General features: G+C 46.1%; 1 protein-coding gene across 2 annotated transcripts; it reads left to right on the top strand.

Annotated features, from left to right (window-relative positions):
* The first annotated feature begins 476 nt into the window (after positions 1-476).
* On the top strand, positions 477-10853 carry RIPPLY3 (ripply transcriptional repressor 3). Of its 2 annotated transcripts, XM_035017676.1 has the most exons (4): positions 477-615; positions 1517-1583; positions 5841-5908; positions 9805-10853. In XM_035017676.1, the coding sequence occupies exons 1-4, from the start codon at positions 512-514 to the stop codon at positions 10112-10114; spliced, it is 549 nt and encodes a 182-aa protein (XP_034873567.1). In that variant the 5' UTR covers positions 477-511; the 3' UTR covers positions 10115-10853. The 2 variants fall into 2 exon arrangements, with proteins under 2 accessions (XP_034873567.1, XP_034873568.1); XM_035017677.1 differs by lacking the exon at positions 9805-10853 and having other exon boundaries at positions 5841-6167.
* The last annotated feature ends 2798 nt before the right edge of the window (positions 10854-13651 follow it).

The following is a 13651-nucleotide window of genomic DNA, read 5'->3' on the forward strand; positions in this document are numbered from 1 at the left end:
TTCGCACCCGCGCCAGGCGGGGGAGGCCCCTGGGCAAGCGCCCCGCCACCCCCGACCCCAGAGGGAGAGTGCCCTACAGAAACACCCCCCGTCCCCGCACGTGTCCTCCTCCCCGCGTCTCCCGAGTCACTTCCCGCCGCCCATTCCCCAAGCTTCCTCGCCCCCGCCCCTGGCGACCCTCCCTGGGTTTCCTTTGTCCCCTCCACACCCTCGCCCCGAGCTTCCTGAGTCCTTTCCACGGGTATGTGCCCCCCTCCCCATCTCACCCCCCGCGCTGCGCCCCTTCTGGAGCTTTTCCCGTCCCCTCCCCCTCCCCGGCTTCCCCGTCCCTTCCCGGAGCCTCGCCAGCGCCCTCCCCGCCCCCTCCTCGGTTTCCCTTGTCCCCTCCCGCCCCGCCCCTGTTTTTAAACCTGGCGCCGAGCGCACTGGTAGGTGAGCGCCCTCGCCCGAGCGGTTAGAGGCGCGGCCGTGTCGCTGGCGCCGCCGGAGAGGCGCTGGCTGCGCGGGCACCATGAGACCCGAGGCGGCGGCCGGAGCCCGGGAGGCGCGGGGGCGCGTCTGTCACTGCCCCGCGGACGGTCTCCGGAGGCCACCGCCGCCGCGCGGGCCCGAGAGGTGAGGGTGTCCCCGCGGCCCCCTGGACGCGTCGAGAGGCGCGCGGCGCGTCGGTGCGGCGAGCGCAGAGCCGGACGCTCCAGCGCCGCGGAGCCCCCCGAACCCGGGCGGAGCCCCGGAGCCCGACGGCGACGCCGCGCAAGTTCCTTAGCCTTAGACGGGCATGCACAGTCCTCTCCATTTTCCGCGCACGGTGCCGAAGTGTGGAGGCCCCGGAAGCGCCCCGCGAGCAAATGGGCCAACGCTTCCATTCATAGATCTGAAATTCACTGGGCTGGGAACGTTGGAGTCTCGGGGCCTCTCAGCTAGCCTTGTTTCAGGGGATCCCCTCAGCACGCGGACTGTCACACTCTCGATGACAGTCTTTGTTTGCCCTGCGCTGGGGGCTCAGCCCTTTCAAGGTAGTACAGTTAAAGTGTGGAAGGGGCTGGGTGGCTAGGCAGCCAGAGAGGAGAAACCCATCCCCAAGCCCACCCCGCTTTCGCATCGTAGAACCCTGTGGAATCATCTCTGCAGGGTCAAGATCCTTCAACAGCAGAGGGGGTGCGGTTGAAATTAATGAGCAAAAAAGTCGCCAGCTACAGTGGGGAATCAATTGAATAATCCAGTCAGGTTGGGAAAGAAATCTCTCAACTAATGTGTCCCCTGATAATTGCATCAGATTTGGGACTTCTCAAAGCCAGTGAAGGCAGAGAACTGAGAATGTGGCAGGAGGAAAAAAAACCACAAAAAACAACAACAAAAAAAACAAGCCGCAAATGAACTTGAGAGAACTTTCTGCGGTATCCAGTGACTCTTTCTCAGGCAAACATTGGAATTGATAAGAATGATAACTCTTATGATATACTTTTAAAAGACAGCAGAAAATTCTGGGGTTCACCTCTGGTCCCTGCCTTTCCAGCCCCACACCGTGGAGACCTTGGATCCTCACACCCCAAGAAGCTGAGCTGACCAGAACTGGAAGCCGGGTAAGGTTAAGGTGGGCATTGTGGTATCGAAGGGTTCAGCTAGAAAGTGGCAAAACTAAAAAATGACCATGAAAGGCCTCCTCAGCTTGTCCCTCCCTTGGTCCTCTTAATGCAGAAGTGCCTGTGGGCCTGGGAGAGGGAACCTGGGTGAGCCTGCTGTTGATCAGACCTGATCACGTGTATAGATTGGGCTCCTGCTTGCTTCTTTCTTGAAAAGCAAAACCACTATGGCGTAGCTCTTTCAAGGGCATTTTGAGAGTTCTAGAAAAGAGCAATTGAGAGCGATTTCTTTATGTTGAGTACCACCCCCCACCCCCCCACCCCCCCGGAAACCAGCAGGTAGAGAGAGGAGGGGAGAAGGCTGCCCCAGTCTCCCTTCTGTGTGCACCATTACTGGTGGGCTCACACCACAGTGCAAATAAGGGCAGAGACCAGTCTGGGGTGCCCAGAAGGTGTGGTTTGAAACCAGCCCCCCCCCCCCCCCCCACCATCTGGCCCTTTCTGAAGCACTTTTGCCCAGTCTGCAAGCGCTCCTGGGGTAATTCATGTTTGAGCAAATACTCTCCAGCCGAGGGCTTTGTGGGTAAAGATTAATCTCCACCACAATTCTTTTGTTTCCTGCACTGGTAACTAAATTGCTTTATACTTTTGAAGTAATGGCTTGCTTTCATAGAATTTACCTTTCCTTTTTAAAAAAATCTTAAATTGTAAGTTGATGTCTTTTATAATGCTGAAGAGCTAATCAGGCTGGGAAGGATCATGCATTTAATTTACCAAACATGTGGTATATGTTATGTGGGCAGTTATTTGTAATATGATAAGAAACTCAGGTGCACGAAAGCTGACCTTTGACTGTATTTTGATATTCAGACTACTTTATATTAGATTAGCCCAGATGACGGAAGTTTTAATTGTTGCTGTTATTTTAAAAACGAAACAATCTATATCAAATTAACAAGGGATATGATTGTGTAGCCCAAGTTACTCTTAAATACGTGCAATATCTAAATAATGGAAAATAATCAACACCTTTTGCATTCAAACTTAAGTTCTTTTTTTTTTTTTTTAAGATTTTATTTATTTATTTGAGAGAGAGAATGAGAGAGAGCACATGAGAGGGGGGAGGGTCAGAGGGAGAAGCAGACTCCCCGCCGAGCAGGGAGCCCTATGCGGGACTCGATCCAGGGACTCCAGGATCATGACCTGAGCCGAAGGCAGTCGCTTAACCAACTGAGCCACCCAGGCGCCCCCAAACTTAAGTTCTTAAACATAAGCCCTTTAAAAGGTGCTTGGGAGAGGGAGAAATGATAGAAGTTCACAATTATCCAATTTTTTGTTAAATGAAATGTATATGGAGCCTATCAGTTGTTGCAAGAATAAAAATACAATAGCACAGTGTAGTATGCAAGGCAGATGGGTTTTTTCCTCTTATGATGAGAAGGATATTTGTGAGAAAAATGATTACTTGCAGAAAAGTGTTCAGCTGTAGGAAGTTGCTAGTTGATCGTCAGCATGGCACAGTTGTGTCCGTGGATTTTGGGAGTGGGGGTACTCTGAGGGGGCTGTAGCGCACGCTGCCCCGCTTGCCCGGCTAGCTCTTTGGAGAGCCCAGCGGGCCAGGCGGAAAGGACAGCACCGGGCGACCGCAGGTTCTAGGTACCGCGCACTGTTCCGGGAGCCCGGGCAGGCGGAGCGCAGCCTGGCGCGGGGAGGGAACGCTTCTTGCTCAACAGCGCCCTCTCCCGACAACGCGGGAGAATGCCTTGGCTCTAGAGCCGGGTTGTGTATTTCCCCCGGAAAAATTCGAGGGCTGCGTTCGAGGCCCTGTGCCCTGAGCACTGGGGTCATCCTCACCCATTTGGTACCCCTGCCTCCCCTTGGGACCTGTCTCCCTCTCCTGCCTGGGGGAAATGAAGGACAGCCTAAGCCTTTGTTGACCTCTGTTACATTTCGCTCCTGGCCACTTGCCCACCTTGCAAGGGAGGGGATTTCCTAAAAAGAGGTGTCTGCTGGGCTCATCCTCCCATTTTATAGGCTTCCCACACCGTCGCTTTATCGGGGTCAGAAGCTGCATGGGGAGGGGAACGGGCGACTCTAATGATTAAAGTCTGCTTGTATCTCTTCTCTTACTCCTAAGGACACATACACACACACACACCTTTCCTTGTATACATTGCTGATGCCCTTGAATTATCCAAGTGTGAATGTGTAGACATTTCTGTCATCAGAAAATGATCTTTAATTGGAAGACATTTGTGGCATACCGTTTTTTTTTTTTTTAAGATTTTATTTATTTATTTGACAGAGAGAGAGAGAGCGAGAGCAGGAACACAGGCAGGGGGAGTGGGAGAGGGAGAAGCAGGCTTCCCGCTGAGCAGGGAGCCCGATGCGGGGCTCGATCCCAGGACCCTGGGACCATGACCTGAGCTGAAGGCAGACGCTTAACCGACTGAGCCACCCAGGCGCCCCGTGGCATACTTTTTTAAAGCTATGTATGTTGGGGGTAAAGTTGTACAGTTTTTAAAGGCATATTGTATGTTTCACAGTGTCTGGTCAGAATTACTCACTTAAAGGAAGCTGTCTTTCTGTGCTAACACTGTCTTTTGGTGTCCACCAAAGTTTGCACCGTGGCATTAGATGCGCTCCCCTCACAGGATATAAAGTCACTCTGACAGCCCAGGATGGCTTACTGTGGTAGTGAGCAATTAGGGGTATTTCATAATTACAAACAGAACCTAACACAGACATGAGTCTCTGGAGTCCTCAAAAAGCGAACTTCATTTTGGAAGAGATTTTGTTCCAAGAGCCTCATTTTCCTTCCCTAACTTCACTCACGCAGGCATATTGTAAAAAATACGGTTGGTAAAATATAATGACATTTACTCACGAAGGCCACACACCTATCACTGCGGGATAGAATGGGTGTGATGATCGTTGGTGACAAACCATCCTCACAGTCCTTCCTTGTCCTGCTCTAGCAGATTTTGTCTCACTCCCGATCTGCTTTCTGCTAGACTCCATGCAAACCCAAGGGCTGGGGTTTCTGATCCATTGCCCCAGGCCATTTCAGCTCGCTTTCAAGCTGTTCCCGGATGGTCTGTCCCAAGACGCCCCACTTTCCGCTTTCCATAATAACTAAAATTTTCAGAGCTCTGAGATCAAATGACAATTACCAGCTTTGCAGCCTCTCAGATCATCTGACCACAGTTCAGGCCAAGTTCACTGAGATTCAGGATCTCACGAATTTGGGTAGAATGGGGTCAGTCCTGGACAGGCAGGTGTGACTGTCCCTTCACCTCCCTAGCGCCGATGCTGGTCACAGCATGGACAAGCCTGGCTCGCTCTCTCTCTCTTTCTGCTTGTATCTTATCTCCATCAATGTTGCCCTTAGTGGCTCGGACTGGCTTCCCTTTCCTCCACTCGTGATATTCAAGTGGTCAAGTGGTTTTTTTAATACTACAGAAGAGCCCTTGGGATCCATCTTTCCTTGCCTTCCTGTCAGTGTTCAGACCTTTATCCCTTCTTGCCCCATTCCTCTGAGCCCTTACCTCCCCGATCTAGGCTGTGCACTGCTCCCCGGGGCCACCATTATCCTTAAAATACAGATCTGACTGTTGAACTCCTGGCTCAAAAACCAGCAATGGTCTCTAGTGCTGTCTCCAGAATGAAACCCAGGCTCAAAAGTAGGTATTCAAGGTATCCTGTAATCGGGACTCAGCTTCCTGCTGGAGCCCATTAAATAACACAGCTTCTCCTTCATTCCACACTGGGCTCCTCACCTCTCCCCACCTATGCTCTCTGTTTTCTGGCCCCTCAGAATTTGATGTTCCCCTCCACCAGGAATGGTCTCAGACTTGCACACCCAAATGCTGCTGACGTCTCCGCTAGGCCCTCCGTGAAACTTTTCTTCCTCCCTGCCTAGAATCATTGGCATCTTGCTGTACGAGGCTTTGTAGTGTAGTCATTTGCCTACGTGTGTCTTTTCCCGTTAGATTGAAAAAACCTGAACTGCAGGACTGTGTCAGACTCATCTTTCCATCTTTGAATCCCTCACAGTGCCCAGGACATTGCTGACAACAGGAAGAGAAAGAGGGGCTTATCAAATACCGTGAGGGTGTTTAAACTGTCTCTAAAATTGATATTGATACTAAGAAGTACAGACTACTTGGACTTTCTTTTTTAGAATTTCAGGATGCTAAGGTTGTTGACTACGAGGTTCTTGACCATGTCTGTTATTGTACATGTCTGTCTTTACAGCTTGAACCTGAAGGTGACCAACAAACTCCGGGATCAAAGGGGGCCTTTGGGTTTCAGCATCCTGTAAGGTAACATGACCTCACAGTAAGAAATAGATTATTTCCTTTTAATAGAGGCATAAATACACTTTAATGTCTTCAACTGTGCACATTCTCAACAAAGTGGAAAATAATTCAGTATATTCTCTAATATTTAGTTATTATTACCCCAAGAAACTTCAAGGATTTTTTGTTGGATTTCTGGAATCCATTCTGGAATCATTCATTCATTCATTCAGTGTTCTAGTTGCAAATTGGATTGACCGCTTTCCTTTGTCTTTTTTTTTTTTAAAGATTTTATTTATTTGAGAGAGAGAATGAGAGAGAGAGAGAGAGCACATGAGGGAGGAGGGTCAGAGGGAGAAGCAGACTCCCCGCTGAGCAGGGAGCCCGATGCGGGACTCGATCCCGGGACTCCAGGATCATGACCTGAGCCGAAGGCAGTCGCTTAACCAACTGAGCCACCCAGGCGCCCCCTTTGTCTTTTTTTTAAACATTTTTTTAATTTTAATTTTTTTTAAAGATTTTGTTTATTTGACAGAGAGAGAGACAGCCAGAGAGGGAACACAAGCAGGGGGAGTGGGAGAGGGAGAAGCAGGCCTCCCGCTGAGCAGGGAGGCTGATGCGGGGCTCTATCCCGGGACCCTGGGATCATGACCTGAGCTGAAAGCAGATGCTTAACAACTGAGCCACCCAGGCACCCTTTCCTTTGTCTTTTGTTTTTACCTCTCATTACATATTATGTCTTGAGTTAAATTCAACGGAATATGAATTGTATATGTGTGTCTGCTGATCTACTTAAATATTTAAGCCCATTCCGATTTCTCTCCCAGGACATCAGTTAGTCTATCGTCCAGAGCAAAGTAAACCTTCAAAACATGTGTGTGACTGAATGAGGGGCCGGGTGGATGGCTCCACCGCGGTTGGCTCCTCCAGGCTTTCTGAGCTCCCACAGTCCTGGGGGACTGTGTCCTGCTGTGTCCCTCTTACATTTCATCCACTTTGGGCAGGTGGCTCACGCTCAGGATTTGTATCTGTTTCTCGGTCTCTTTCTCTCCCCATCCTGGAAGAGTATTTTTACCCTGGTTATCCTGGAAGACCGAAAGCTTCAGTAAAATCCAAAGATCCTAATTGCTAGAGATAAAATTGAAAGCCCTTCAGACTGGTCAAAGAGTGATTTTTGGAAAAGGGAAACTTTCCTCATGCCCCTGACACCAGTGGTCTTTATTCCCCACAGGATCACTCGGGAAGCTTTAAAAATACAGACTCTGGGCGGCTCCCTGGGGGGTGCTGACGCACTCAGTCTGGGCAAGGCCTACGTGTCTGGATTTTCACAGGCTCCCCGGCTGATCCCAACGTGCATCGGAGTTGAGGGCCACCACCCTCCTTCATGCCCCGTGAGCACCACCTGCCCCGCGCACCCAGGCACCTGCTTACCACAGACACTCTGCTGCCCCCCAATGTTTGGTTCCCTGAAAATGCAGGGACTGGTGAAGCGTGCATTACAAACCAAGGACACAAGTTTATTCTATCTTTTTTTTTTTTAAAGATTTTATTTATTTATTTGAGAGAGAGAGAATGAGAGAGAGCATGAGAGGGAGGAGGGTCAGAGGGAGAAGCAGACTCCCTGCCGAGCAGGGAGCCCGATGTGGGACTCGATCCTGGGACTCCAGGATCATGACCTGAGCCGAAGGCAGTCGCTTAACCAACTGAGCCACCCAGGCACCCCTTATTCTATCTTTTTATTACAAAAAATTTCAAACTTACACACAAGGGGAGAGAATAGTCACTGGCCTCCACATGCCCATCTCCAGCCTCAATAATTATCAACAGTCTTCAGATCTGATCGTGTGTATCACCCTCTCCCAATTATGTTTTTATTATTGTTAGAATATTTTATTTTTTTTTTAAAGATTTTATTTATTTATTTGAGAGAGAGAGAGAGAGAGCATGAGAGGGGGGAGGGTCAGAGGGAGAAGCAGACTCCCTGCTGAGCAAGGAGCCCGATGCGGGACTCGATCCTGGGACTCCAAGATCATGACCTGAGCCGAAGGCAGTCGCTTAACTAACTGAGCCACCCAGTTGCCCCAGAATATTTTATTTAAGATTTATTTATTTGAGAGAGAGAGAGCACAAGTGGGAGGGGCAGAGGGAGAGGGAGAGAGAGAATCCCAAGCAGACTCCCCACTGAGCACAGAGCCCGACCCTGGGCTCAATCTCACAACCCTGAGATCCTGAACTGAGGTGAAACCAAGAGTTGGATGCTTAACCGACTGTGCGCCCCCAGGCGCCCCTGTTGTTAGAATTTTAGAGCACTTCCAGACAGCCTACAAATTCAAATTCCCCTGTAAATACTTCAGCATTACAGCTAATTTTTAATATGGCCAAACCTAAACTATGTTTATGTTTCTGTCATTACGTGTATTTTATATAATATTCTCTCTATATAATATATATTATATATAATATATAATTATATCATATTCTGTCGTTATTTGTATTTTATATAATATAGAAATATATATAAATTAATATATTTAATATATTTATATATAATATATATCCTATATGTAGAAATTATATATATGTATATATAATGGTTTTCTTTTTCTCTGTTTGTTGCAGAGTTCCTCAACCCGAGCACTATTGACACTTGGAGCTGGATAGTTCTTTGTTGTAAGGGGCTGTGGTGGGCATTATGGGATGTTTACCAGCATCCCTGGCCTCTGCGCACTACATGCTAGTGGATTCTTCTCAGTTGAGGCAACCAGAAATGTCTCCAGACATTGCCAAGTGTGCTCTGGAGGTTGAGAATCCCTGGCTTATCAGAAATCCTAGGAAGTTCAGAATTGTCATGCATTATTTATAGTAGGGCATTCTCTCTCCCTCTCTCTCTTTTCTTTTCTATCCAAAGAGAGAGAAGTTGCAATCAGCTTTGCAGGGGTGCACGGCTGGCTCAGTTGGTAGAGTGTGTGACTCTGGATCTCCGGGTTGTAGGTTTAAGCCCCATGTTGGGCATAGAGATTACTTAAAAATAAAAAAGAAATCAGCTTTGCAAATAAGTAGTGGTCAAATGATAATCCCTCTCAGTTCCTCAGAAGACCTCAGGAAAAAATGCAATAAATTAGTGAAAGGCATAAGAATAAGGGGTTATGGGGAGAGTGAAGGGTATTTTAAATACTTTCCATGTATAACTGTAATCCTAAATTCTACAAAACCTGAATTTAGAGTTCCAAGTTTATATATTTAGGTTATTTCCCTTCCTTTCTTCCTCCCTCCCTCCCTTCCTCCCTCCTTTCCTCCCTCCTTTCCTTCCTTCTTTCCTTCTTTCCTTCCTTCCTTCCTTCCTTCCTCCTATTCTTTAGACACATAGTCAGGGTTACCGTTTTCTGTTCTGGCAAAGCTAGGAACCTACCCCTACAGCTTCTCTGTAGCAATGTCCAGAAAAATTAGCTGCTTCTCTAGACTGTGGTTCCAGAGTCATATTTCCTCCAGAGCCCAAAGGTCACAACATTCCCTATCCTTGGGGGTACTAGGGGGAGTGGGGCCTAACCTAAATAGGACATATATTCTCCAGGATAAGTGACATTCTCTGTTTGATCAGAATGAGACTCTTCATCATGAAACTCAGGGTTTTAATTTCCTTTTACCTTCATGGAAGCACATCCTTTTTCCCGTGGTGGTCTAAATCGATCTGCTCACTCCGATTATAGCTTGTTTCTGAACTGGTGTGTAGGGTTCCTTTTGCCAGGTCTCTCCACCTGCCCACGTTTTTGTGTTCTGAGGATTTAGAAAACACTCTGCACAGTGAAGGCAAGATCAGAGAGGGAGATTGGGAGTTAGATGCCTCTAGGGAAGAGGACCCGCTAGATGGAGGTTAGCCTGTTTCAGGGTGATTAATGGTGTATTTGTTTCTTAAATATTAGACTTTATTTACCCATTTCAAAGCGCCAAGAGTATCTGCAGAGTTCTGGGGAAAAAGTGCTGGCCAGTTTCCCAGTGCAAGCCACAATTCACTTCTACAATGACGAATCTGGTTCAGACGATGAAGAACAAGAGGAAGAAACCCAGTCTTCCAACCTTCAGAGTCAGGCGGAGAATGGCCCAGGATGGAAGGACAGAGGTCAGCTGACAGACCCAGGATGGAGTTCTGTAGGACAGAGTGGCCTCGGTGGTAAGGGTCCGCTCCCTCATGGTGACTCTCTGGGGGGCACAGAGCGTGCCTCGCCCAAATAAATGGGGTCTCTCTCCCACACCAGACTTGGCTCACATGCGCTCTTGGGGACAGCTGTGCATTTCCCCTGGTGTACAGGGTTCGGGGACTATCTCTGGCCAACAAGAACTTAGCTTGTAACTTTTCCTGCTCCTGGTGATTCTCTTCAGGGCACTCATGCATACCATTGGGAAAGGAACCAGGAGGTTTGTGTTGACGTGGGTTGTTATCAGATGGTACCAACTTTCAAGGCACATTCACATTTTTACTCTGCCATCCAATGACAGATTATTCCAATATAGATTAATAACCCACCGATGTCTCTCACTTTACCTCAGACTCATTATGTAGCTATTTCTACTTTTGTAAACAAAAGGATTTAGACATTGTCCAAGGGTGGATGTGTTTGCTTAGTGGCATTTCGAAAATATTTATGAAAAATAAACAAAACTGAATAATTTCCATAAGAGTAACAGAAACTTTAAATATGGATTTCTAGGGGGATAATTCCAGTTTAAAATTTATGATCCTTGTCTAAGGGCTGAGTGTATGAAGATATAGAGAAAAGAGCTTTAACTCTTAGTTGGGAACTGGTTCGGGCTTGTTACTTGAATAAAATAACACTGTTTTCAATCAAATTATCTAATATAAAATTATTTTCTTTTTTTATATTTCGATGATCAAATGATTGTGTTCCACAAGTTTGTTACTTAACTATCTTATATGTGATTGTCTTCCTATATATAGTACTTTAATAAGTTTATACTTGAAATAAATATTTTGAAAGACAAAATGTTTGATAATCACCTTTTTTGTTTAAGACAATTTTATTTATTTATTTATTTAGATTTTATTTTTTTAAGTAACCTCCACACCCAACGTGGGGCTCGAACTCACAACCCCGAGATGAAGAGTCACACATGCTCTACCTGAGCCAGCCAGGCGCCCCATGTTTAAGGCAATTTTAGATTTAATTAGTGCCTGCTTTAAAGTTTTTATAAGTTTGTTTGGATGTTTTCATATTTAACTCTTTAAATGATATTTTTTTAAAATAAAAAAATGTATAAAAAGAAAGCAAAAGGGATTATAACCTCAATGCCCAAAAAGTCCATTAATAGTAAAAAAAATTGGAGTAATACATGCAAATATTTTAACAATCCAAACAGCATAGAAAAGTATACATTTGCAAAGTAAAAGTCACCTTCTCCTGTTTTCCTCTTTCTCTGTGCAAAGGTGCCTAACATCAATTGTTTCTGATTGCTCTGCCCCTTTAAAAATTACTATTTATGGGGCATCTGGGTGGCTCAGTCGTTAAGCGTCTGCCTTCAGCTCAGGTCATGATCCCAGGGTCCTGGGATCGAGTCCCGCATCGGGCTCCCTGCTCTGCGGGGAGCCTGCTTCTCCCTCTCCCACTCCCCCTGCTTCTGTTCCCTCTCTCGCTGTGTCTCTTTCTCTCTCTGTCAAATAAATAAATAAGATCTTTAAAAAAAATTTAAAAATTAAAAAAATAAAAATTACTATTTGTTTTTTTCTTTCTTTTTTTTTTTTTAAATAACTGGAAATTTGTACCTCTTTATCCCCTTTATCTGTCTCACCCACCCCCCACCTTCCTACCATCTGGGGACCACCATTTTATTCTCTGTATTTAAGAGTCTGTTTTGTTTGTTTGTTCATTTGTTTTGTTTTTGAGATTCCGCATGTGAGTGAAATCATATGGTATTTGTCTTTCTCTGACTTACTTCACTTAGCTTAATGCCCTCTAGTTCTTTTTTTTTTTTAAGATTTTATTTATTTATTTGAGAGAGAGACTGAGATAGAGCATGAGAGGGGGGAGGGTCAGAGGGAGAAGCAGACTCCCCGCCGAGCAGGGAGCCCGATGTGGGACTCGATCCCGGGACTCCAGGATCATGACCTGAGCCGAAGGCAGTCGCTTAACCAACTGAGCCACCCAGGCGCCCTTAATGCCCTCTAGTTCTGTCCATGTTGTTGTAAATGGCAAGATCGCATTCTTTTTTTTATGGCCGAGTAATATTCCATTGTGCGTGTGTGCGTGTGTGCTCACATACACACACCTAGACCACGTCTTTATCCATTTATCTATCAATGGACACTTGCATTGCTTCCATAGCTTGGCTGTTGTAAATAATCCTGCAATAAACATAGAAGCGTGCAAGTCTTTTCGAATTAGCGTTTTTGCTCTCTTTGGGTAAATACCCAGTTGTGCCATTACTGGATCATATGGTAATTCTACTTTCAATTTTTTGAGGATCTTCCATAATGGTTTTCCATGGTGGCTCACCAGTTTACATTCGCACCAACAGTGCACAAGGGTTCCTTTTTCTCCACATCCTCACCTGTACTTCTTATTTCTTGTCTTTTTTTTAAGGTGTTATTTTTATTTTTATTTTTTTTTTATTTTATTTTATTTTTTTATTCTTATGTTAATCCCCATACATTACATCATTAGTTTTAGATGAAGTGTTCCATGATTCATTGTTTGTGCACAACACCCAGTGCTCCATGCAGAATGTGCCCTCCTCAATACCCACCACCAGGCTAACCCATCCTCCCACCCCCCTCCCCTCTAGAACCCTGTTTGTTTTTCAGAGTCCATCGTCTCTCATGGTTCGTCTACCCCTCCGATTTCCCCTATTTTTTTTATTTTGAAGGAGAGAGATAGTGTGGGACAGGGGCAGAGGGAGAGGGAGAGAGAGAATCTTAAGCAGGCTCCATGCCCAGCACGGAGCCCCACATGGGGCTCGATCTCACAATCCTGAGATCATGACCTGAGCCTAAATCAAGAGTCAGACGCTTCACCAACTGAGTCATCCAGGTGCCCTGTTTTGAGATTCTTTTTAAGTAAATCTCTACACCCAACGTGGGGCTCAGACTTAGAACGCTGAGATCAGGTCTCATGCTCTACCAACTAGGCCAGCAGGCGCCCCTATTTCTTGTCTTTTTGATACTAGCCATTCTTACAGGTGTAAGTTGATATCTCATTGTGGTTTTGATTTGTGTTTCCCTGATGATGAGGGATGCTGAGCATCTTTTCATGTGCCTGCTGGCCATCTCCAAGTCTTCTTTGGAAAAATGTCTATTCAGATCCTCTGCTCATGTTTTAATTGGATTGGTTTTTTTTGTTTTGTTTTCAGATTTTTTCCTAAAAATTTTTTTAATCAGTTAATTTTATCGTTTCATTTACTTGTTTAAAGTACCTTTTTTCAGACTTAAAAACAATTCTACCTGGGCTTATTTCAGAAAGGATTTAAGATGGCCTTCTGTTTTGCTGGGTCTTAACAGAAAAATATTAGAAGTCTCATCCTTACTGTCCCTCCATGTGATGCTTCAGGTGAAGCTTCAGTCATCACATTTAGCTTTGTTCAGTGTTTCTTTTTTTTTTTTTTAAGATTTTATTTATTTATTTGAGACAGAGAGAATGAGAGAGAGAGAGCATGAGAGGGAGGAGGGTCAGGGGGAGAAGCAGACTCCCTGCCGAGCAGAGAGCCCGATGCAGGACTCGATCCCGGGACTCCAGGATCATGACCTGAGCCGAAGGCAGT

The sequence above is a fragment of the Mirounga leonina genome, unplaced genomic scaffold (assembly GCF_011800145.1).
Source record: "Mirounga leonina isolate KUSES-001 unplaced genomic scaffold, KU_Mleo_1.0 Mir_172, whole genome shotgun sequence".
NCBI lineage: Eukaryota > Metazoa > Chordata > Mammalia > Carnivora > Phocidae > Mirounga > Mirounga leonina.